The sequence below is a fragment of the Pogona vitticeps genome, chromosome 7, assembly GCF_051106095.1.
Source record: "Pogona vitticeps strain Pit_001003342236 chromosome 7, PviZW2.1, whole genome shotgun sequence".
NCBI classification, from domain to species: domain Eukaryota; kingdom Metazoa; phylum Chordata; class Lepidosauria; order Squamata; family Agamidae; genus Pogona; species Pogona vitticeps.
In genome coordinates, this window is record NC_135789.1 from 26,961,739 (window position 1) to 26,987,343 (window position 25,605).

General features: G+C 46.2%; 2 protein-coding genes across 2 annotated transcripts in view; one reads left to right on the forward strand and one right to left on the reverse strand.

The window, feature by feature from the left end:
- Positions 1-34: 34 nt before the first annotated feature.
- On the reverse strand, positions 35-16,446 carry EIF4H (eukaryotic translation initiation factor 4H). Its single transcript, XM_072978445.2, has 7 exons — positions 16,293-16,446; positions 6,841-7,025; positions 5,397-5,461; positions 5,183-5,282; positions 3,088-3,153; positions 1,387-1,536; positions 35-754 (listed from the first exon to the last, which is right to left on the reverse strand). Exons 1-7 carry the CDS (start codon positions 16,349-16,351, stop codon positions 615-617), a joined length of 765 nt encoding a protein of 254 aa, XP_072834546.1. The 5' UTR covers positions 16,352-16,446; the 3' UTR covers positions 35-614.
- A 3,106-nt stretch (positions 16,447-19,552) lies between these two features.
- Positions 19,553-25,605, forward strand: part of MYBBP1A (MYB binding protein 1a) — a 32,220-nt gene continuing 26,167 nt past the window's right edge. Inside the window, exons 1-7 of the mRNA XM_020812141.3 lie at positions 19,553-19,793; positions 20,958-21,056; positions 21,928-22,011; positions 22,394-22,468; positions 23,333-23,440; positions 24,332-24,522; positions 24,853-25,020. Coding sequence (XP_020667800.3) covers positions 19,590-19,793; positions 20,958-21,056; positions 21,928-22,011; positions 22,394-22,468; positions 23,333-23,440; positions 24,332-24,522; positions 24,853-25,020 — 929 coding nt within the window. The 5' untranslated portion in view covers positions 19,553-19,589. The remainder of the gene's footprint in view (positions 19,794-20,957; positions 21,057-21,927; positions 22,012-22,393; positions 22,469-23,332; positions 23,441-24,331; positions 24,523-24,852; positions 25,021-25,605) is intronic.

The following is a 25,605-nucleotide window of genomic DNA, read 5'->3' on the forward strand; positions in this document are numbered from 1 at the left end:
CAAAGATGTCCTTGGCGGGGCTGGGGCTTCCCCCCCCCCCAAAGTTCAGGGGCCAACGGAGAAAGGGATAGGAGGCGGACAGAGAAACGCCGCAGACACTGGGAGGGAGTCCCGTGGAGCAGGGCGGAAATTTAAACCGTGGGCGAGGGGAGGAAGAAAGACGGGAAGGAAAAAAAGAAAAGGAGGAGGCAGCCCCCGCGGGTGAAAGAACGCCACGTCCACGGAGGAGAGCAGCGGTTTATTGGCCGGAGCCTACGTATGGGCCGCGGGCGTCGGGGTGTGGGGGGGAAAACAGAAGACAATGCAGGCACTAGATACAGCGAAGCCAAGAACGTACTAAAAACCACTTGTTAACAGCTGACATGCATTCACAAGCTCTGGTTTGCTTTTTTGTTTCCATTTTGGTTTTGAGGAGGATGATGTGCCAAGGTGGTAGCAACGGTGGCCGCAGGGTTCACGTTCTGACCATAGTTAGACGCTCTGGGCGGTCTTTGCAGTTTTTTCTCCCCCCCACCCCCACCCGGCCCCCTCCCACGATCCTGTTCTTCCCCCCCCACCCCCCATCCCCGTTGCCCACTTCTGAGCCCCCCGGCCCCCAAACCCCAGCCTCGGGCTCAGTCTTGCTCGGTCTTTACGACTTCCTCCCGGGGCTTGGCGCCGCCAAAGATCGCCGAGTTGGGGTTGGCTACTTGGTTGAGGGGGGTGTCGACCGTCCGGGGCTTGAGCTGGAGTCGAGGCCGCTGGGCCCGTTCTTCTGCGGGACAAGAGACAGGGCAATGTGAGAGCAGGCTCATAACGTTGCCTTTCAATGATGTAAGCAGCTTCTTTACAATCATTCTTCTTAGCTTTAAATAGCAGCTCTTTGTGATGGAAGGAGAGGTAAAAGCATTTTAAATAAATAGTGTAGGACTCCATAACCATAGGATCAGTATCCACAGTTTCATTTATCCACAGTCTGAAAACATGAAAATAAAAAATTCAAGGAAAAAAAACACCTATTTTCACATGTATTACCAGAACCAGCCACTAGAGGGAGAAAGAGGCCATGCTATGAATACTTGTTAGTGAAGAATACATAGCATCTCTGGCACTCTCTAGTGGCTGGTTCTGGTAATACATGTGATTTTTTGTCTCACCACCTTTACCATGCTCTCTTTCTCTTGCATTCACTATTATTAACCATTTTCAGTATCCATTGGGAGGGGGCTTGGAACCAATCCCCAGTGGATACGGGGGGCCTACAATAAATAAGTGCACTGTGTTAATGATAGGACCCTTTGGGAGGACATGGATAATAGAGTGATTTTAAAGGCAGACGTCATTGGAAAAGATGTCACAAAAATGCTTTGCCCACCTCAGCTCAGGAGGAGGGGACTGTTCGCCTACCTTCTGTTGGCTCTCTGAAATCCATGGAAGATCCACGCAGGGGAGGGCCATCTCGGAAGCGGCCAGTGCCCCCCATTGCAGGGCCGCCGCCTCGCCGATCGCCAGGACGTGTCCGGCCTCGACCACCTAGGAAGTCATCGTCTCGGAAGCCTGCCAAAAGAGACACAGCAGCCGCCATGAGCCATCTTGCTTGTCTGCCCACCCATTGGGGGGAAAGCCTGGCTCACAGAGGGAAGCGTGCTGCGGAGCGAAGTTCTGAGACCTGGACAGGCAGCAGCTCAACAACACACCCGAGCGTTCAGCTAAAACAGAGTTTGTTCGGAGGTGAGGAAAAGACACTCTGATATTTTATACTTCTGGATACTGGAAGGAAATACTCCTCTCTCTTCCACAACCCCATCACTACTCTCTTCTCCTTCCCAGACAGTCCTCTGGTGAACAGAACCACTTGGTTATTGCGGATCTCACAGCTCTGCTATTAGAATATTAAATAACAATATTCCTCTTAACACGTGCATACATAACTAGCTTGGCTTAAATTCTGCCTGCTTTGGAATTGCTGTATCAAACCAAGGCAGCATTTTTATTGGGGAACCCAATGTGTAAAGGAATCAAAGAGTGACATGGAAGTCTGAATGCAGCTCCTACCATCTGAAATTAATGCAACTCTCCCCTTTTGAGGGATTTCAGTCCACCGTTTCCCGAAACAGAAGGCATGCATCACAAATAAGCTACACATTCGTGCTATTCCTCCTTTGCTTCCTACGACTGATCCGGGATCCATCTCCTAGCTAGCAGAATAATCCGTACTCAACTGATGTCTGTAAAAGGACGCTAAGAAATCCCATTTTTTATTTAGACTCATCTCTCGACCTCACGGTGGTGGAAGTTAAGACTGAAAACTGGCTGACCCAAAAGAAAGAAGAGAAATCTGAAGATAAAATGCTGTTCTGCTTCAACAGGAGAGGGAGAAGAGAGGAAGGCACAAAGCCCTTGAGAACAATTTGACGTATCACATCCACAACCCCCCACCATGCAGCATCTCCAGCATTAGTTAAGAGTGAGACTCACTAGCTTGCTTGGTACCTGGACGCAACCCTAACGCCTGCCATGGATACGGCGGCTAGACTCGGCTTATATTCCCAGGTCCCTTGTCTGTGAGAGGTGGAGACGTAGAAGGTTGGATTGCAGAAAATCCATTCCGCTCCCTAGCGTCTTGCATGGCAATAAACAGGAGAAGGAAAGAGGCAGCTAAGGGGACACACACTCACTCTGAGAAATATCTGCTGGGCTTGTGCAAGGCATGGTCAGAGGGGAGATAGATGGACATAAACTCTGAAAGATGGCACAGAGGAGTAACTTGGGATTTCACAATCCAGAGCAAGTGAAGCTTCTTGTGAGTATACTTGACATTTAAATACGCTTATATACCTCTGGTCTTCAGGAAACCCAACCTTTGCCCAGCCCCAACACAGCTGTGTTTAGAAGCTGAAACTCCCCCATGGAAAGAGAAAACCCACATTTGTGACCTTGACCCCCATCTTCAGAAATGAAAGATCACCCAGACATTGTTCTGTAAATCCACCTTATTAGACAACCAGACTGCCTCGTTACCATCTGCCTAAGGAAGTTTTATTTTATTTTTTTTAAAAGGAAGAGGCTGGAAAAGATTTCAGAAACATTAAGTAGAAATACTGCTACCAGAATTGAAGTCATCTCTGGAATCCCATCCACCTCCTCGGGGTTCCCGCGGACCTCCGCCCATGCCTGAAAAGAAAGCCACATTGCAAGAACGGGTCAATGGGGAAGGCGGGAAGTTCCGGAAGGTTCCACTGTCAAGGGTGGAAATCCCAGGGCGCTCTCGGCTTGGTGCAATCTTTTGTGTCCTCCTAGCTTAAGGCAACCGTACTGTGCAGGAAAATGAGACTAAACTAAGAGGCGAGTTTTTGCACCCGAAGCCCTTGGAAAGCACGGCATGTTTTATCCTCAAGGAAGGGAGGCCACCGGATTCTGATCGGAGACGGCTGCGATGAGGAGATCCACAACACGCCAGCATCTTCAGGAAGTGCAAATATTCAAAAGAAGTGTATCCTCAAGCTGAGCCCCCGTGAAGCTGCTTCCAACAACAAGGGTAGGCACAGCTTAGGAAAAACGGCACCTTTTCTGCAGCAGGAGACAATACCCCTTGGGCCACCATCCTGCTATTCAGAACATCCAGCCTCATGACCCATCAAAGGCAGCCACATAATAAGGCAGAACTTCAGCATGTCTAAGAATCCAGGCTGAGTTAGGCCAGGAGAGAGGCGACTCCTTTTGAGTCGATCGACTACAACCTGCACCACCTTTTAAAGCATCAGCAGCTCCATCGGTGCCACGAGCTAAGTAAAAGGGGAGGGCGTCTATAGTCGAGCCATCGGTGTGAATGAAGGTGTCAGGGAGGAGCGCTTCTGAGCTTGCACAGCTGCCTACAAAGTGCCATGCTTCGCAACAGAATTTAGAACAGAGGCAGGCAGCGTGCAGAGCAGGAGGCTCTGGAAGGCTTAATCACCAATGGCTTGGACTTTTAAGGCGAAACCAGAATTCAGGAGCATGGAAAAACCTGCCACAAGACAACACGCTCTGTCACTCTCCTAGCCTGGGAAGTCTTCATATGTTTAAGAAGAGCTGGTTGCTTCTATGGCCAGTTTTAGGGGGACCATGACAGAAGTGCTGATCTAGCGTAAAGGATGAACAGGTTTTTATACATCCCAGGACATGATTCCTCCGTTCCCCAGCCACTATCCAATTGGAAGATCTCTGCATTTTAGGAAGAATGAAAATTGATCTCGTAAAAGTCTGTCTCCTCTCCAGATCAGAACCACCCAAGCCTGCAAGGTCTCCACTGTGTGGCAGAACAAGGCACATAAAGAAATCACACGGATAGGCCCTGCCACACCTGCCCATGGGACATGTAGCTTCTCTTGAACAGCTGGGACGGCAGCAGAAGCAGAGATTAAGCTGAATCAACAGCCCTGCATTGCTCAGTGAGGCGTATCAGGGTCACGCTTTTGAAGACTACTCGTAGTGACGTACCTGTTCATTCTGATTTTAGAGATTGGAGTCTCAAGAGATACCGAATTCTCTTACCTTGTTAACCCTACATTCTTCAGAAGCAGGCACGCAAACTGCGGCCCTCCCAAATGCCACACTACAACTCCCATCAGCTCTTGTCCACACAGCTGGTCTCTGGAGTCCCCAGGAATCAGGGGAACAAAAATCCTTGAAAAAAATGGGGGACCCACCAGGGAGATTCGTGCTTCTGGGAATGTGACTGCCATTTATATGTAACAACCACCTCACTGTTTTTTGTTCTCACAAAGCAAAATTTTGTCACCTGGGATGTGGGGGAAGCAGAAGGGTATTTGGATGCTGGCACAGCCCCTGGAAGATCCCGGATGCTGAAAAATATGGCTCTTAAAACCATGACTCATTGGATCTTGCCTTTTCCAAATTGGTGATTCTACAACTAACAAAAGATCTCTTCGCTCTGTCTCTTTGGTCTACATGGAGGGTCTTCTCTCCCATGAAAGCCTCAGGACCTCACGTGACTACTAGCCCATTCATTTGACTGACCCTGTGCTGTGTGTGCCAGCTCTTCTGCTCCATCACCCTTCAAACAACTTGCATCATCCGGGAATGTTTGGAGAGATACATCGGTTTTGGCGCATCCTGTTACAGACACACGGTCTGCTCCGGAGGCCCCAAAGACAAGCAACCCTTGTCAGCACTGCATAAAAGCCATTGTCTGAAACATCACCTCTGTCGTCTGGGCCGCCACCTTTTCTGAAACCGAAGCCACCCTTATCTTGCTTCCTGCCTTCGGCTATGTCCACTCGGAGCGACCGGTCGCCTAACAGCTACGGCGCAGGAAGAAAAAAAAAGAGAGAGAACAAGATCACAGCTTGTAGAGGAGGTTCCAGAAAGAATTGCAACTATTTTCCAGTTTTTGTTTTAAGGAGTAGTGTACTTACTGCTCCGTCGTATGTCAGAGCTTCTTTAAGCGATTCAACTTCATCAAATTCTACGTAACAAAATCCTATAAAAGCATGAAAGGAAAATGAATAAATAAATAAGTGGAAGACCCCTTTGGGTGCCTTGAGCTCCCTGACCGGGAATAAGATACGGCATTCGTGAAATGAAATTAAGGAAGGCTGGTTTTCCGGCAAAAAAGTGGACAAACCCCACCTGATGCAAGATCCAGGCCATAATATATTAAAGGCAAAAGAGTCATACCAGGACTGGGGGCAGGTCAGAACCTTAAACGGGGTGACCCATTGATCCTGTTTCCAAAGTACTGCCATGTAGCATCCCTGCCGAGCCTGACCTTTGCCCCTTTGTCCCCTCAAATGCCACAGGGAAATTAAGGGAAACTGGGAGCACAATACACAAATAAACCTAAAGGGCCTAAACCGTAATCTCACTCAAGCCTCCTCAATCATCACCAGAACAAGCCCTTTCTTCTCTGGGTGCCGTAACATGCGGAGGACAGGCGGGTGGCTTTGAGATGTCTTTTTCCAAGGCTTCCCAAAACTCTGGGGAGACGCACATGTTCTCTAGTCAACACATCGTTACCTTTTTGGAAACCAAGCAAGGTCTGTCCTGGCCAGTGGCACAGATCTAACCCAATCTCTTCTGTTTGTAGGCAATGCTTTAATTTTCACACCAGGGCTTCAAGTCAAGTTGCTTTATGTGTTATAATGTTGCTCAAAACAGTGCATTGCTTTTAAGCACAGTTTAGCCTACGCTACATGCTGGCAGCTTCTGCCTTGCTCTGCGTGGCTTCCTGTGGGCAGGAATGGCACGCGCTGCTCCTTGTGGAAGCAGAGGGGTATCTCAGATTCTCCACCTCAACATATTTCTACTTCTGCAAGCCTTGTGATAACCTCAGAGCATGTCAATTCTTCCTCCTTGTTCAGTTGTTCTGTTTTAGCTACACGGCAACAATAAATCAATACACACGTCTGCTGCTAGCACACCTAGTCTGCTACTAGCTGGGACTCACGCCACCTACGTGAATTTCACCGGCGGCTTCTGTGCTCCTTGAACCTCCCCCTTCCCTCTTTGTTTTTGAAAAATGTGAACTACTCCAAAAACCTGGAGAATCGTGCCTCCTGGAAGATGCAACTTTCCTATAAAACCAAGTGCCTCGTACCCAGCATTTTACCTCCCGGAGCTGCGTTCAGCCACTAAAATACTGGTTTGATTCCCAAATCAAATCAGTGTTTTTCCCAAACAGGAAGTGACCTTCCAGTCATTTCCTGTTTCACTTGGAAGGGGTGGCGTGCTCCTGGCAGGTGGCTGGGGCAGGAAAAGGCACCCACCCCCCTCCAAGAACTCAACAGGCCATGCTCTAGGCTAAGACGGATGCCGCTCACTCCCAAGTTATCAATGCAAAGAATACACAAGAGTACCTACCTTTAAATTTATCTGTCTCTTTGTCTCTGACTAGCCGTACGCTGCGTACACTGAGATCTTTGAAGATTGCATCGATGTCGCCTTGGACTGTGTTGAAAGGGAGGTTGCCCACGTATGCTGTGAAGGGAGGTTCTGTTGGAAGTTCTTTCTGTTTCCGTGGGCCAAGGCCAGACCCTCCACGAGACCTGTTGACGAGGACAGGGTTACAACCCGTGGTGGAGGGCTCCTCGGACAATCAAGAAATGGTATCTGTGGCCCACTTTGGGGGGAAAAACAACCCTACCTGAAGTACACGTACATAAATAGACTCTTGAGTCTTGGGCAAACAAATGCTTTTATTTATTTGGTTATTTTACTCACATCCTGTCCACCTTTCTTATTGAAACCGAGGCGTCTCAAAACATGATTTAAAAAAAGTACTTAAAAGGCACACGGATCCTGTGTTGCTAAAACAGCACCAATGCATTAAAAACACACAAAGTGCACACAATGAAAAAACTTGTAGAAGTTGAAAAGGTGACTCTGCAATGCTACACAATATCCAAAGCAAGCTCAGGCCACTTTCCTCACATGCAGCTCTTTCTCTAGAAACTGATGGGAAACTGAGGTTGAGTGAAAATGACGCTATGGCAGAGCAACACCTTGGTCACCTGTTGCTCATCCAACGCAAGTGGCCGATGGAATTTAAGCTGAAGTGAAGAGTAGCAGTTTAGAATCCAAGCGGAGAATTTCTGACACACAGCCCTCATGTCTTGGGGTAGGAGGTACTGTCTGTTGTATTTCCATCGGGAGCCACCTGCTTCCGAATCCATGTTGCAGGGAAACACCATCAGGAGGGGATTCTCCATGTTCACATCCTGCCTGTGAGCTTCAAACTGGGGCTTCTCACTTACCACCAGGAGAAACAGGATGCTGGACTAGATAGGTCTTTTATTCAACCTTGTAGGGCTCTTCCTGTGTTCTTTCTGGGTATAGGGCATTATAAGCTGTGATAAAACCAAAACCACAACGGCTTGGTCAGCCAATTTCCCTTTAAGTGGTATAAACACTCACCTAATCTGTGGGGTCTGAGACCAGCTAGCTTTCTTCTTCCCGTTTCTCCCTATTATCACACTGAACAAGATCCCAGCGCAATACGCCACATCACATTGTTTCAGAGCCTGCTAAATTATTCTTGCAATACAAGTCCTGGAATACACCACACTACGACCACACTGGCTGGGATGTTCTGGGAGATGAAGACCAGAAAAGTAACCCCTCCACGCTCCGACTGTCGCTGGCTTCCGACATACACAACAGCTCACAAATTTCCCTGAGGACGCAGCAGCAGGTCCAGACAAGAAGTAACCCCAGTGGAATGACAATGAGTTCGACAAGGGCTCCGTTTTGAAACCGAGGACTAAGAAAATGAACTACCTTTTCTCCCAATAAGATGGTGTGACGTTTAAAAACCTGACGTGCCAGAATCACAATCAATCATTGTTCATGGGATAAGGAAAAACAACAACCAAGGGAGCGGCAAAATCATATTCGGTAACACCTGGCCAGGCAAATATTAAAGAGACCAAGTCCTAAGATTACGACACGCTAACACCTCAAATTGTGTGTAGGTTATTCTGGAAAGAAAAATCAAGAATGTGAATGAAGGCAGAACTCCTCAAGCAGTTCGTACACACCTTCTATCATAAATGGAAGCACTCGGGGAAGCCCTGTGGGGACAGAAATTTGCCTTTTCCTTCAACACAAGCTTGTGTAACTGTTTTTTATTTGCTTAGGCCCCAGTTCATAACAAGACAAACGCATCTGTGGAAAAATAAAGATAGATGTATATAGTGTATTCTGCATTGGGGCAAAATGTACCTTAGCACAATCACGTCCTTACCAATAGCCACTGACCTCAAAATACAATTCTTGAGAAGTCTTTTCTGGAAGTCAAGGTCTCAACTGTCCAGCAACACAGCACAGGCCACCAATCCCCAAGCAATTCCAAGAAATACAGCCTTGCAAATTCTTGGTTTTTCTCGGATGGTGTTCAAGCCAAATCTGGAATTTATCTCAAGCTTCAGGAGTTCCTGAGAAGATCAGGTAATGGTGGTCCAGCTTTTTAACAGACAGCTTCCTTATGGTTATCAACATGTGTGAAGTCAATGGAGTGAGCAGTGTATAGTTTACAGTCTGGTAGGGGGAAATCATCTGAGTTACATTTATGAGAGTCCCCTGGACTGCAAGGAGAACAAACCTATCCATTCTGAAGGAAATCAACCCTGAGGGCTCACTGGAAGGACAGAACCTGAAGCTGAGGTTCAAAAGCTTTGGCCACCTCATGAGAAGAGAAGACTCCTTGGAAAACACCCTGATGTTGGGAAAGTGCGAGGGCAGGAGGAGAAGGGGACGACAGAGGACGAGATGGTTGGACAGTGTCATCGAAGCGACAAACATGAATTTGACAAACCTCCGGGAGGCTGTGGAAGACAGGAGGGCCTGGTGTGCCCTGGTCCATGGGGTCACGAAGAATCGGACAAAACTAAACAACAACAACAATATTATACATCTTTTGCCTCAAAAGAAGTCTTCCAGAGCAGCTTGAGGATAAGCAGGACAAACAAAACTACATGAAAATAAACAAGAAATTATAAATATCTCACTAGCCCAACAGTCCCGAGGCTGTAATTGTCCTTTATGCCATTAAGTATTTTTCAAAGGCCTCCGCAATCCACAGATGAATCAAATTGTCTACAAAGTTTGGAATTTGTGAAGCAATTATGCCAAATGCACAACAACCTGGTCTACTACGAGGAGAAAGTAGAACCATGTACCACCACCCCTGTGCTCACAGGAGGAAAGGTAGAAGACAGATATAATACTGTAGACAAGCAGAACATGTTTAGCTCGGAGAAGAAGGGAATAGACTCAAGGCAGAAACCTGCACACAGTTAAAGAGCGGTCACACGGAGGGTAGAGCTGGTTGATGTTCTGTTGTTCCCAGCGCCAGAACTGGATTCAATTGGGGGTGGGGGCAGATTTCAGGAGGTGCTGGGCGGCCCTTCACTGGTACTCTCTAAGCATAGACCAGACAGTCACCAGTCAGAGACTGCTGTAAATATATCTGGTGTTGCAGAATCTGCATTTAACAAGGGGTTAGACTGAATGGTTGCCAAGATCCCTTCTTACTCTAGGATTCTAATCTTAGGAGCAACAGATAAGTATCTACACCAGGGGTCTCAAACATGCGGCCCGGGGGCCATTTGCGACCTGCCCAACAATAGTTTGTGGCCCCCGCCTTGCCTCCCCCCCGAAGCGCCCACACGTCCTCTGCTGTCAAGAGTAAAAAAAAGCCTTGCCTCTCTCACTGGCTCTCCCCCAAGACAGAGCCTCTTGCACCCTCCATCCGGAACTGCAGCCTGCCAGCCAGACCGCCTGTCTGGCTGTCTGTCAGCATGGACAGAGTTCCTGCTCCAGTCCTCTGAAGATGCCAGCCACAGAGACTGGTGAAACGTCAGGAAGAACCACCTTCAGAACACGGCCAAAGAGCCCGAAAAACCCACAACGACCATTACTCATAACATTTTTCATTCTTGGCTATTTTTGGAATCTCATTGCACTGAGATTCCTCTGCATCCACGTGAAAACTGGACCTCAATCTCTTCTTCAAGGAAGAAGTCAAGATAACCAACAAAAAAAATTCTGTTTCTCCGAGTGTAGAAATAGGGAGACCAGCAACTTAACAGTAATAACCAGAAGAACTGCTGAGACCTAATAATCTCCATGTCCAGTAATGTACACTAAAGTGCACATCATGGGTACTCTACAGATACAATTAGTGGTATGCACAGTATGGACTCATGATTGGGAGATACTCATATTTACAGAAGTGCAGTAAATCAGTTGTCTTATGCACCCTGAAAGCTAAGGGCCCAGGAAAGCTGACTCATCTGCAGCAGCTGAGTATTTCAGTCTTGCCTGGTTTTTTTTTATTACCTCAAACCATAGGTAGGTTTGATGAATTCTGCCATCTCTAATTCAGCATAACCACTTGATGGAACATGCTATCACCAGTCCTAGGAAGGACAATTTTCTACCTGTAGGTTCAAGACAAATGATGGCCAAGGACATATGTAACTGTCCAGGGCAAAAGGAAGTCAGTATTGTGCTGAGTGTCAGTCTTGAAGTCTATAGCCTAAATATATTCAGAACGTCCATGACCTCTTTGGCCACTGAATAGCTATTAGTCATGAATTTTGCATTCTCCAATGAATAAGGACAGAGAAATAAAGTGTGAGGCTCACCTCTCAGCCTAGTTCCCTGCCAGGAAACCACCACCACGAGCAGATCAAAGTAAGGAAAATGGACCCCATTCGAAGAGCTGAAAATTGAAACTCTATTTGCCTCCTTTTCTGCTTTGAAAACAACTGCTATGCGATTACAGAAAGAGTACAGCTATATTTTCAGGATGGGGTTCACTTCCTTGCTAGAAAATGTAAGTGACACCTTAAACCCTATGAAACAAGAAGGAAGTAAGAGTAAAGAGGTCTGTCTCTGCAGCCCGGTCCAGCTCAGGTCATGGGACACCGGGCCGCGGACCGGGGGGGGGGGGGTTGACGACCTCTGCACTATGCCACCAGCATTTAAAAACACAAAGGGAGAGGCAACTATCTTGTCCAGTTCAAGGTATCAGGCTATATCCTTGCCCATAAATACGATATCAGCATACTGATACCAGTAAACTATTAAGACTTTTAATATCTTAATTATGGCCCGCCACTTTATACCGCCTGTAACCAGCCCTGAACCCACCATACAATAAAAACATCCTCCATTTAATAAATATTTCCTTTCCACAGCAAGATTGAGCATTACAGGCAACAGTCCACAGTATATTCCTTTCACTCCTTTACAGGCAGATGCAATATCTTGTTATCTTACACGGGAAACAGAGTTTCACCAGGACTGTTCTTTTCAACAGGAAACAGTTACTTGCCCATGTGCCAATCCCTGACAAAGGCTAAAAACATGTGCAAGGTCTGATGCTTTGAAGCAAAAGGATGCCTAACAAGTGGCGATCTGTGCCCAACAATTCGAGTCAAAAGGATGCCCTAACAGTGGCTTGGGGGAAATGATAAGCTACAGACCTTCCAAGTGTCACTGCAGGCCTCTGTATTACTATATCTGATGTTATTTGGCTTTGTTCACATTAAGGTTCTCAAAGAGGTATGGAGAAGACAGCTTCAGATGACTGAAAAATGGACTGGAAACATTGTATGATAAAGAGACTCAAACATTAGGGGGGAAAAAATTTCCGCAGCAGTCTTCCAGGGAAAAGGCTTAGAAGGCAACACAATCCTTCCTAGAAATGAACTAGTGCAGGTGTAGGCAACTTTGAGGGGCCAAATCTTTGCCCCAGCTGCTGGCACGGGTTGCAGTGGGCCTAGAAACATTTATTTTGAGCCATTTCAAAAAAAATATTTCGCCTGGATGAGCACTTCCACCTTCATTTTAGTTTGGGGGGGGGATGGAGGGACCCTAGAGGACTGACTCTACCTCATGCAAATATATGCTACTCTTAAAGGCCCCAAGAACAGAAACAAGCATTTTAATGATTCCACTCCCTTGTCTTTTTTAAACCAGGGAGCTCCCCAGTCTCAACGATGTCCTGGGTTGCCCTCCATAGACTTAGCACGAGGTACTAAGTGGCTAGAAGGTTGCTAGGCACAGCGTACTGGCTTTGAGCTTGACAAGCAAGTCCCTACTGCCTCTGTCTCTTCTGACCCATATTTCATTTCCCCATACTAAATCACTCCATACAATTTCCAGTTCAATTAATTCCATAACTTTGACTTTAACTATATGCTCTTCCTTTTAATAAAAGGACTTTCTTTTCTTCTGCCCAATTATCAAAGTTCAGATTGCAGGTTCTTTGGGAAACAGGTAGGATGCAACATTCTGATGGGGGGAAGTACGATCTTTGCAGACATGCTGGGTGGTAGAGAGAGAAAGACCATTTATTACCCATAACACGACTGAGATCAGGAGGCACCAAAACAGAGGCTATAAAGCAGCCTTTTGTGATAAATGTGTAGCATTCCTGGACAGGTCACACATACCAGCCTCTTCGAAAGACAGTCATAAACAGTTCTGTATCAAGATACAATGCTAAGGTGGAAGATGATAAGAGAGGCAAGCGATGCCTTGTAGCAGAAACATTTACAGGTCCCTAGTGGGGAATAATGCCTTGTAAACACATTTCATGTGTCGCTTGTTGGGCGACGGACATTAAAACTACTTATAGCGTGTACACAGGTGGGTAAAAGCGCAGTCCTCCAGATGTTTGACTGCAAATCCCATGATCCCGAGCCAGCACAGCCAGCGGCAAAAAACGCCCACAGAACTGCAGTTCTTCAACACCTGATGCGCGCTACCCACATCTGCAAGCTTTCCTTTGCCCATCACTCCTAGTCGTTGCCTTAACGTTATTACTAAAACTAAATAGGTGTATAAATAAATCAGCAAATAAAAGGTCACCTAAAAAGCCATGACAATTTCATAGGGTCGCCGTAAGGTGGAGGTGACATGGAAGCACATAACAACAAAAGCGATATAAATAAACATGGATTTATGCAACACAAACTTATTCAGATTTTCTTGCCTTATGTTTATAGATCCCCAAAACGAGCTTCTATTATATTAAAACCCGTAACATTTTACTGGTGTTTGTCCAATAACCAAGGACTGGCTTCTGCTTACACTGTTATTCTATGAGGTTCCTTTTTCTGTATTGATCTATTGCCCGACAGGCAAATCCTTTAAACCTTCGTTCAAGCTCCCACTGAGTTAAATGTGATTTATTCCATACTGTTTTTCTAACACTGCTTGCTAAACTGTACTATCTGAAATACATGAAGGGGAATATCTTACCCCCTTTTTGCTTGGGGAAAAAATCAACCTTTACCAATCACTGCCCACCAGAAAATAAACTGCGAAATTGAGATTTTATACTCTGCCCTGACACTGACCGCTTTTCAGCATAGCCCGCTCTTATAAATTTTCCTTTTTTAAAATCAAATTCTATTTAACAGGGCATAGGAGAAGCACAACTTTCATCAGCTCTTCTGCATCTCAACATTATTCCTTCTTGTCATAGGAACTCTCATTTGTATTTCAATCCTCTTGCTCACACAATAAAACCCAACTTGGGGCTAAAACTCTTATACAAAATTTTCTTCTTCAAATACTCCAACATGATTATCTTGCCAAGAAAAACAAAACACCGCACCATACATCAAAGTCATAAAAACAAGAGATTCGTAGTGTTCTTCTAATCAATAACAGTTCCCCAGCCCAGACCCTAATGATGACTCTTCTGCCCGCAAGATTTATTTACACACCATTCCTGCCTCTTTTCCTTTCTATGTTATTTCCTTGCTAGGATACTATTCATCTCTGCAAGCCAAACGCTGACCATTCTTCCCATAGCCTCCATCCCTGAAATCACAGCATCTCCCTACCTAAGAGGGCAACTTCAACTCCCCTAGTGAATTAAAGAGAGAGGTCTCTTCTTCTAACTTTTATTTACCCCACAAATGTTTATCCTGTTGCTCCTCTAAACCATTGCAGGACACACCATTTAGGCCCATCAACAACAACCCTGGCATGACAAGTAGCAGTGGCCTGGCCACTAGATGGGTGTGGAGAAAACTAATTACATAAATTAACTAAAGCCTCTACTGTGATGATTCAAGGCCCAGGCTGATTTTCAGCACCATCTAGCATATGAAGTTTATAAATACCCCAAATATATCCCATATTTATTCTTCTAACTCCCATCTTCTTCCTGTAGTTTTAGCACTGCTGCCTCCTTCCTGCATAAAGTGACAATTCCCAAGCCCAGACACCTTCTGTATTACAGAAACCTTCTAGCTATGAGCTTTAATTGGGCATTTTGCATTACCCAGGTTCAGTTCAAGGTGTTAGTTACTACCTTTAAAGTCCTACATGACTTTAGATCTACGTAGCTACTGGACCGCCTCTTCCCATATGGGCTCCCGTGCCAGCTAAAGCCATCTGGAATTGCCCTTCTAAAACTGCCAACTGTCAAAGCAGATTGGCTGAAAAACTGTTGCCACCATAGTCTGGAATTCTCCTCTTGGGAAATATAACATCCCTGCAGGGATTCAGGAAGGAACGGAAGCCGACGTTGTCTTGGAGGCTAGGAACTGCAATTCCATTACACACGTGGCCTGCATTTTTATACATTAACGTACATAAAACAAAATGATTTACACTGTTAAGTTTTATTGCATTTAATCATTTATACACCGTATTTTACCACTGTGTGTGGTACATGCATTGTTCCTATGCCGTGTGTCCTTCTGGATCTCTTTGGGGAAAAGGATATAAACAAAATAAACAAATAATCTGACTTCTAGTGATCTTAACTACGGGTTGCAAGGTGACATGTTTAAGGAACGTTTTCATCAGTACCACCATAAGTTCACATGGCTGAGTGTGACCAGAATTCAGGTCTCCTGGGTCCTAATCTCTTTCTCCCTCCGCTTCAGAACACAGCATAACCGCCAAGGTGTAATGACCCTAATAAGGTTGGTAAAACCACTCTTAAATGCTTCGCCTACCAGTGTTATTCTCTAATAAGTTAAATTTCTATGACCAAGTGGTGACTTGAACTCAGATCCCTTGAGTCTTAATCCCTCACTCGACCCACTACACTACACCTGTGTACAGTCTGGCTTATCATGACCTTACTAGGCTTTCAAGATGAATGAAATATATTTAAGGCACGGTTTTGCCAAGGCCATCCTTTGAGTCTCCATGGCCGAGCCGGGGATTCAAACCCTGGCCTCCTGGGTCCATCACTCGATCCACTAACGCTCCGATAGAGGTCCTTACGCTTTATTAACACCCCAAATATGCAGAAAGAGTCGATACCTTGATAGGGCCCCTGGAAAAAAAATGAAGCAGCTTCCCTTTTTGGAAGGATAAAGCCCGCCCATCCACCCCAAACATCCCCCTCCCCAAATATCCTCCCCCGCTTTCAAAGCATCACAGCTGCCTCCTGGGACAATAGGAGAGACCTCAAACCAGGCCACAATTTTATGAGGCCCCCTTCCCCATAATTATCCCCCCCTCCACAAAAGATCCTCCCCATCTCCTAGGTTTTACGATCCGCCCCCACCCCCAACCAGGACCCGCGGCCGCCCTCCCAACTCCAGCCGATTTTTCCCCAGAGGGCTCCTAAAAGCCGCCCACTATCCTTTGGCATCACAATCCCCCCCCTCTTCGCGCCGAGCCGCCCCCCCTCGGGCCCTCCCGCCCCCTCCCCACCCCGCCCCCCTCAGGTAGGCCCGAAGCCTTCCCTCGCGTTTCTAGGTCGGCGGAGGGACGCCGCCCTCCCCTCCCCTCGTCTTTCCCTCAGGGCAACCAGGCCCCGCCCGACTCACCCGCGGCCGCCCCCGAAGCTGCTGTAGGCCCGGTCGTCGTAGGTGTCGTAGTCCGCCATTGCTCTTGCTGCGACTGCTGCTCCGCCTCAGTCAGTCCGCCTGCCGCCGCCGCCGCCTCAGCCTCCCCGAGCGCGAGCGCGCGCCCGCAGGACCCCGCGCCGCTTATATAGCGGGCCAAGCGCGGAGGGCTGCCCGGCGCGGTGCCTGAAGCCGGGGCCGGGCTCCTCTGCGCCTGCGCGCTGGGCGGAAAGGCTGCCCTCGGCATTGCCTGATTCAAAAAGCATGGGTGGGAATTATAATACACAGTACAGATAGCCAGATGGATAGATAGATACGCACATATACATATATGTGCATAGACATACAGTACATACACTATATACATACATATATATATATATATATATATATATATATATATATATATACTGTACATATCTAGCCATGACTGTAGACAGACACACACAGACACACACACAGCAATTATTGTAGACAATACACACACGTGTATATGTGTGTATGAATGTGTGTGTGCGTGCGTATATATATAGTATATAATATATAGTATATAGCATAGCGACGTTAATCGGTGCAGCAAAAGTTTGTCGGTATGCAATTTCATCGTTAAATGGGGCGCCCGTTAAGCGAGGCACCACTCTGTGTGTGTGTGTGTGTGTGTGTGTGTGTGTGTGTGTGTATACTCTGTGTGTGTGTATGTATAAATATATATATCTATACATGTATATATGTGTGTGTATATATATAACGTATGTACGTACGTACGTACGTACGTACGTACGTATGTATGTATGTATGTATGTATGTATACACACACACATATGTATAACAAGTACTGTAGACAGACAGACTTGCACAGGTGTGGATACACACACACACAGAGAGAGCAATAACTGTAAACCGAGGTTCAAAATGACCCAGGCAAGGCATGGGGAAAGAGAGATGGAGAGACATTCTGGGTGTCGGGGCTTGTCGTGGGGGGGGGGGCTAGGATTTAATCATCTCCTTTCAACAACCATCGGGTACCACAAGGCTCGTTCCCGAAGTTTGGGGCTCCCCAACATTTTTATCAATGACTTGCACGAGGGAGGACTGGAAGAACTGGGCATGTTGAGCCTTGAGAAAAGAAGACTTGAGGGGGGAGAGAGGAGAGCCCTTTGCAGAGACCTACAGAGAAGGGGCAGGATCTGTTCTCCATCATCCCAGAGCGCAGGACACGTCATCATGGGCTCAAACTCCAGGAAGCCAAATTTCTGCTGAAGATCAGGAAAAACTTCCTAACTGTAAGAGCAGCACGACAACAGAACCCATGACCTCAGGGGGTGGCAAGCACCCCCCAACTCTGGAGGCCTTCGATCTGCTTTGATATGGATTCCTGCCTCAAGCAGGGGGGGTTGGACTTGATGGCCTTCGAAGCCCCTTCCGACTCCGTGATTCTAAATTGGAAAGGAAGAAGAAGAAGAAGAAGGGATTGAAACCATGCAAAGAAAAATAAGAAAAGTTGATTTGGGGGAGGACTGCAGGTCCTAGAATCCCTCAGCTGGCTAGCGGTTTATCTCATCTATGGTGTCCCCCCCCCCAAAAAAAAATCAACTATCCTCCGTATTTAAGGCAACTCAGGCCCCCTTTCTCACCCACGAGGAGAAGGGCTGTTGAAACGTCATGCTTTCTGTCCCTGCGTAGAGTCTCATATTCATACCCGGTCAGTTCCAGTTTCCAAAAAAGCAAAGCAAATGAGTGGAGGGATCTGGAAAAAAAAAAAGAAAGACGTTTATTTCATGCCATTGTGCCGATTTTTTTAAAAGTCTATTTCGAATTCCTGTGTATCTTAATGGTCCTGCCTCCCATGCGCAAGACATTATTGTTATTAGGAATGCGACATCATAAGCATGTGCAAGTTTTTAAGTTTTGCAGAAGTCTTCAGCAAGCTAACCCCCCTCCTCCTGCAAATGTTGTGGGTGGAGAAGCTTCGGAGCTGGTGTCTCGATGCTGGCACTTAAGATTTATGGCGGATGCTGCAACTTGACCATCTAACCCATTTGTTGAACACCCATGCTAGGCCAGACTAGCATGATTATTTAACACCCATCTTAACAACAACTCTAAAAAAGCAATTAACTACTGCAGAATTTTGATTTTCTGGTTCGAGTTGCTTTGTGCTACGCCGTAGAAGTACAATGACTCACAAAGGAGAATAGCGACAAGTTCCCCAGACGGTCCACCCCCCCCTTTCTCATTCACTGCCACTATTAAGGTCTCAATAACTCACACGGAGAGATTTGTAGGAGAAAGAATAAAAATGTTCCATGACTCCCGGTTGTGAAGAGATCAACAGCAAACTCATTACTAGATTAAATTAATCGGGAAGTATCTAGACCCTTCCTCACAACTGCATTTTAAAAGAGCATGCAGACGGCCCAATTGTTAACATCCGGCCTCCCTCCCCGATTAAAATGAATAAAAATAAATCAGATTTGTGATTTTGAAAGCTGGCACAGATTTTGATGCCTTTGTAAAAAAAACCAACAACACATGTTGGCTTAATGAAAAGGTATTAGGATACCTAATCAGATAGAGTGACAGACTAGGACTCTGGAGGACTGGGTTCGAATGCTACTCAACCATGGAAATTCATTGGGGGGGAGAGAAGTGGACTTGGCCATTCTAAATGTGGGGTTCTGTCAATGATTTGTGTTTCTTTCTTTCTTCCCTCTGTTATTACCCCATCTTCTTCAAAGGACCCCAGGCGGCTTTACATCATGACGACAATTTTTTTAAAAAAAGTTCCTTTTCTTGATTCTTGGTGGGTTGTTTTTTTTCCCCCTCCCTAAGGGGAGTAGTCAATTGACTAGATGGGCGGGGTATAAATAAATAAATAAATAAATAAATAAATAAATAAATAAATAAATAAATAAATAAATAAATAAGCAAGCAAGCAAGCAAGCAAGCAAGCAAGCAAGCAAGCAAGCTTTGTCCAAGCTCTGCAGGTCGTGAGATGAAGGCAAAACATCCATCTGGAAGAGGGTGTGTGTCAATGTTACTGGCTTGGACTACAACTCCCGTAATCCCGGATTCTGGGAGTTGTAGTCGAAGCCAGTAACCTTTCCACACACACATTTTTCTTGTCAACGCTAGGGGGCAGGCGAGGGCACCACTATTTTGTCCCTCCCCCCCCCCCGCCCGGCCACGCTTCCGACGACCGGGAGGACCCGCTTCCTAACCCGGAAGGGGAGGCTGGCACGTGTCTGCCGCCTTCCCCACGTGCGTTGTTTCCCAGCGATGGCCGCGGAGGAGGAGGAAGGCGGCGATCATCATCCCCGGGGGCCAGAGGCGTCCAGCCCGGCCGCGATCGCCCACCCGGGTCGGCTTCTGGGTCAAAACCGGCGGTTCCTGGATTTCTTCTGGGACCTGGCCAAGCCCGACCAGGGGGTCCGCCTCAAGGCCACCGAGGGGCTCCTCGAAGACCTGCGGGAGAGCCCGGCGGTCAGTTTCCACCCCCCACCCCTCCATTCCTCCTCCTTGGGCTCGCCAAGGGCACTCTGCACTCTGCACATGGCCAGCGGCACGCCCGCCCGCCCTCGCTTCTAGCCATTTAAAGAATGGAAGGACGGGAGGGGATGCAACCCCGGGCTGGAGGCATGGAGGGGAATTTTTACTTACTGACTGACTGACTGCATGGATGGGCATTTTATTTATTTACTGCCTTATCTTTTTACTTACAGTACTTGGTTGTTTACTTATTTATTTACTTAATGCATGGACGGGAACTTTATCTGACTTAGTTGCGTGCTTGCTTGCCTGCTTGCCCTGCGTTTGTAAACTTAAAAGTTTAAAACTTACAACTTACCCTGCATTTGCAAACTTTTAAAAGTTTACAAATAATAAAAATAAAAGTTTGCAAATAAACTTAAAAGTTTACAAATAATCTAGCTAAAGTAAATAAATACACCTGGTAGATGGGGCGTTGAGCATGAAATTTTATTCTGTTTTATTTGCGGCTCACTTTTCTTCCTGATAACTGAGATTCAAGATGGTTCATCACGTGATATGTAAAACAAAGATAGAGAAGTCAAAGTAGAATGCTTTACTTTTTGTTTATTTATTTACTTAATGTTTACTTATTTATTTACTTAATGCATGGATGGGGACTTTATTTTACTTAGTTGCTTGCTTGCTTGCTTACCTGCTTACCCTGTCCTTGTAAAGTTAAAAGTTTAAACTTAAAACTTACAGCTTACCTTTCTATTTATGAACCTAAATGTTTACAAACAATCTAGCTAAAGAAAATAAATAAATAAACATTGTAGATGGTGTGTTGAGCATGAAATGTTATTCTGTTTTATTTGCGGCTCACTTTTCTCCTGATAACTGAGATTCAAGATCGTTCATCACATGATATGTAAAAAAAGATAGAGAAGTCAAAATATGATGCATTACAGTGTAAAAAAGGACAGGATTCGTGGGTTATTGTGTTGAGAAGAATAACAGGTTTTTTGAAAATGTGTTTATAGGTGGTTTATGTGTGTCCTTGCGGTTTTGTCTTCTGTCGTTCCGATCTGGACAGTATTTAAAAGAGAAGCGGAAAATGTTTCGATTTAGAGGTCACCAACCCGACCCCCATCTGAATCTCTTAATCGTTTGTTTTAGGATGGCGATCTGTTGAAATACACCTTGAAGCGGCTGGTGGACGGGTTAGGAGCCACCCGGGAAACGGCCCGTCCTGGATTCAGCTTGGCTTTGGCCCAGGTTGGTATTCGTCTGGGGCGAACTTTGAACATTGCAGAGGAACCACCGCTCCTGTGAGGCTGAGCTACCCAGATCAGAGGGGCCCTAGTTCGAATCTCGCCTCTGTCATTAACTCCATGGGTAACCACGCTTCACTAAGGCACAGCATGTATGTAATGCCAGCTGGGAGGTATTGCTTTTGTTCACCGTTTTTTAGTGTAGTCTTGCTTTGATCCTCTTTTGTATTTACAGTGGTGCCTCGCAAGACTATGCTAATTCGTTCCGCGAAAATCGCTGTCTTACGAAAACATCGTCTTGCGAAAAAGCCCACTGAAATGCATTGAAACTGGTTCAGTGTGTTCCAATGGGCTGAAAACTCACCGTCCAGCGAAGATCCTCCATAGGGGTGGCCATTTTCGCTGCCTGTAAAGCGGGGAATCCGTCTTGAAAACACAGCGGGGAGCCATTTTGCACAGCGGGGAGCCATTTTAGAACCTCTGATCAGCTGTTTCTAAACTGTCGTTTAGCGAAAAATCAGTTCCCGATCATCGTTAAGCGAACTTTCCCCATAGGAACATCGTTTTGTGATCACAAAAGCAATTGCAAAAGCTTCTTCATCAAGCGGTTTTGTCGTTTAACGAGGCAATCGTTAAGCGAGACACCGCTGTACATACTCTGTTGTTCGCTTTAAATACTTATTATAACTATGTAAGCTGCTTCGAGTCCTTTTTCAGGCAAAAGGTGGGGTGTTGGAAGTAAATTAAGCAAACAAATAAAAGAATCCCCAAAAGTTATGTTTCTAAGGTGTGATTTGATTCGACTTAAAATTTGAAGTCGCTCACCAAATTACGAAACCCAGCGCTCCGCTCTGTTTTCCCCTCTCTTTCCCCAGGTATTGCAGACTTTTGAGGAAATACCCCTCCTCACCGTCTTGGAACAAATCAAAGAAAAATACGACCTTCACAAAGTGAAAAAGGTAAGGTGGCAGAGCGGATTATAAACTGGAATAAAATGTTGAAGATGGGAAGCTGGTGGCTGTGGGATTCAATGTCGTTGAGAAATGTCAACTTTTCCAAATGCAGTGAAATAAAGCATACAACTCCCCCGCCCCCAAAATGCATCCTTAAAGCAGCATTTCCCCGTGTTATATTTTTAGAACTGCATATCTGAAAGGAATCCTATGGATCATCCAAGTCCAGTGATTCAAAATGTTAATCAAAAATGGATGTTTTGATTTAAATCCTCCAAAATATAATTATAATTAAAAAATTTGAATCAATTTGAAATAAATCCAATTCATCCTGCCTGAAACTGTCCTTACTGCTTTGTAGCCAGTTATGGTTTCTTGTCGTTTTCAGAAACTTTTCAGAAATGCTTTGTTTGGCAACTTTTTTGGGGTGCTGGCCCTGTTCCAGTCTGGACGCCTCGCTAAGGTAAGCTTCAATCCCATTGTAATATTTTCGGTCTCTGCGTCTCCCGTTTTGGCCTGTATCCTATACACCAGTCTGAATTATCTAACCATATGCGTTATATCAATCAAATAAAACTTGTATATTACAGTCACCGGCAGAGAATGTTGTGAAGGTTTCTTTCTCTTCATTGCTGGGAATCCAAAATTTGCCAGATGTTTCTCACTGGCTTTTGAGTCTTGTCTTGGTATCCATGAGGACTAGAAACTTACATTTTTATCTTTTTCTTCATGATGGCAGGTGAATGATCAGTACAAGGCCTGAATGCACTGTGATAGTTTATTACAGTACATTCAACGTACCCTTTATTCTTCTACTTCTGTTCTTGTGGTATTAAAGGTGATAAAGTGCTTCGTATTGGTGACGTTCCGTTTCCGTACTCGCCTTTTTACAGTTCGTGGCGTTATGCGCGGGTTTACAAAAACATCATTTTAATCCCGGGGGGTGGGGGTGGAGAAGAGTCGTCTGTGGCACTGTTTTGAGAACCATCATCCACTTAGTGATCGACAAAGCTAAGCTGCCGGCCACAGAGACGGGCAAAACATTAGGAAGAAAAACCTTCAGAACACAGCGAAACATCCCGAAAAACCTACAACCGCCATCTAAGCTGCGAAGTTTGTTTTCTCCGTCAAGACATGGACTAGTCCCTGATGTTCTCGGACTTCAACTCCCAGAAATCCTGGCCAGCCCAGTGAGTGGTGGAGGCTTCTGGGAGTTTGAGCCCGAGAACATCTGGGAACCACTGGAACAGAACAGTCAGATTGACGCGATCTGTGCTTTTCTACTTTCCCACACTGGGGTCCTCGTTCTCTCTCTTGAATCCCTTAGGCGTCGAAGGCTCTCCTGGAGTGCGTCCAGCTTCTTCAAGGACTCTCCGAGCATTACGCCCACCTGAAAGATCTTCCCCGGAAGACACTGGCCGACATTGTTGCTGAGGTAGGCGGGCGGCAGGATGAGCGGCTACTGCTGTTATTTTCCTCGCTGTGATAATCCCCTTTTTCTTCCAGAGCGGGATTCGCAGTGGCTCTCAGATAAGAGAAATAGGATTAAAACACAAACCTAGGTACAAGTAGAATAAACCACCAGATATACTAATAAAGCAGAATTAAATGGGAAACCGTGGTTTATGGAATAGTCAGAACCATAGTTTAAGAACACCCCACTAAGAGAAATGTGGGTATGAAGCTGAGAATTAGCAGTTACTGGTTCCGCTCTTGTATGTTTTAAAAGAAAAATATTTCATCAAGTTGCGTCCAACCGAGAGTGCCCCCTCCCAGGATTTTCTAGGTATGAAGTATTCAGAAGTGGTTTCCCGGGACCTCCTTTTGGTGGCGCTCTGTGACGCTGGCTCAGGGCTCCACCGTTGAACAAGATGTGCAGCCCCCACTAGCCACAAACTCTCCCTCTGGATGATCTCAGCTTGCCCCACAGTGGGGATTCGAATTCTTGACCTCTGCAGCCAGGTGATCCGACTCACTGAGACATGTGCTTTTTAAGCTGCATGGTGGTGTTTCCCTGCCCCGCCTCCTCTGGGCGTCGCCTCTGAGTGGGCGCCTGCTAGAGGAGGCAGGGCGGGGAAGTGCCGAACAAGAAGGGAAGCTCGGTTGAAGAAATCCCAGGTGCAGTTCAGAAATGGCAGGGTCGTCCACTTTATCATAATCATATTGATACACTCAGAACTGCACAGCTGGAAGAGACCCCGTGGGATCATCTAGTCCAGCCCCGGTCGCGGAGGCACCAGTGGGGGATTTGAACTCCCAGCCTCCAGCTCCACCGCCAGAGAGCTCAACCGCGGAGCTACCCAGCCATTTGTATTCCTTTTCTCAGATCCCTGAAGCTGTTTTTGAGGAAGTTCTCTTTAGCATCCTGGAAGATGATCTCACCTCAGCTTTCAGCACTCCCGGGCAGCTCTACCTCTTATTGGTCGGCATCCAGAACTTCCCTAAGGTTCTCCGGCCAGAGAAACTGAAGGTGCTTCTGGGCACATCGGCTGTCGTCACGACGGAAAACATTCCCAGGTAGGTCACCCAGGCGTTGAGGCAAAGCTTAGATGTATCTCCTTTGACTTGGATCTCTGCCTTGAGCAGGGGGTTGGACTGGATGACCTTCGAGACCCCCTTCCCACTCCATCATTCTAGGATTCTTAACGTGTGGTTGGAATCCTAAGGTAGCCATTCTGGCGGTAAGAGACTGGAAATGATTGTCCAAAATGTAATTTCTCAAGCTCTAAGATTAGTCCAGCCTTGGCTCTTAACCTATTTTAGGTTGTCTTTCCAACCTCAGGGAGATTGTCCTTTTTTAAAAAGCCAAAATGTTGAACTACATCTTCCGTTGGGTCTCCTCCTTAGGTTGGTGGAGGTTTTGAAAATGGCGGCAAAGTCTGAGAAGAGGGACCGATCTCTTCCAACCGTCGCCCTGGACTTGGTGAAGGTCGCCTTGAAGGAAGGCACTTTTGAACTCTTCTGGAAGGAAACCATCGAAAAAGGGCTGCTTCTGGATCATACGGGGCCGTGCAGGTTGGCTGGACCACTTCTCGTTTACCTGTGTGTTTTTTTTGGGGGGGGGTTCTCTGTGAAATGATGTTTTGTTCTCTCTATTTTTTGACTGGTTTTATTTTTACTCCAGTTGTGGTTATGCTGTATGGTGAGATTCCTCAGAAGTTCTTAATAATAATAATAATAATAATAATAATAATAATAATAATAATAATAATAATAATAATAATAATAATAATAATAATAATAATAATAATAATAATAATAATAATAATAATAATAAAGTGCCATCAAGTCAATTGTGACTTACAGTCACTCCTTCCAGGTAGAGAAGATTCAGAAGGGGTTTACCATTTCCTTCCACTAGGGGCGCCCTAGAACGACTGTGCAGCTTGCCCAAGGCTACCCAGGCTGGCTCTTCTCCCAGGAGGCCCAGTGGGGAATCGTACTCCCAACCTCTGGCAAGATAGCCAGAGACCCTAAAGCACCGAGCTACCCAGCTAGCTCAGAAGGGGGTTTCCATGCCCTTCTTCTGGGGGCATCCTGGGATTGTGCAGCTTGCCCAAGGCTACCCAGGCTGGCTCTTCTCCCTGGAGGCCCAGTGGG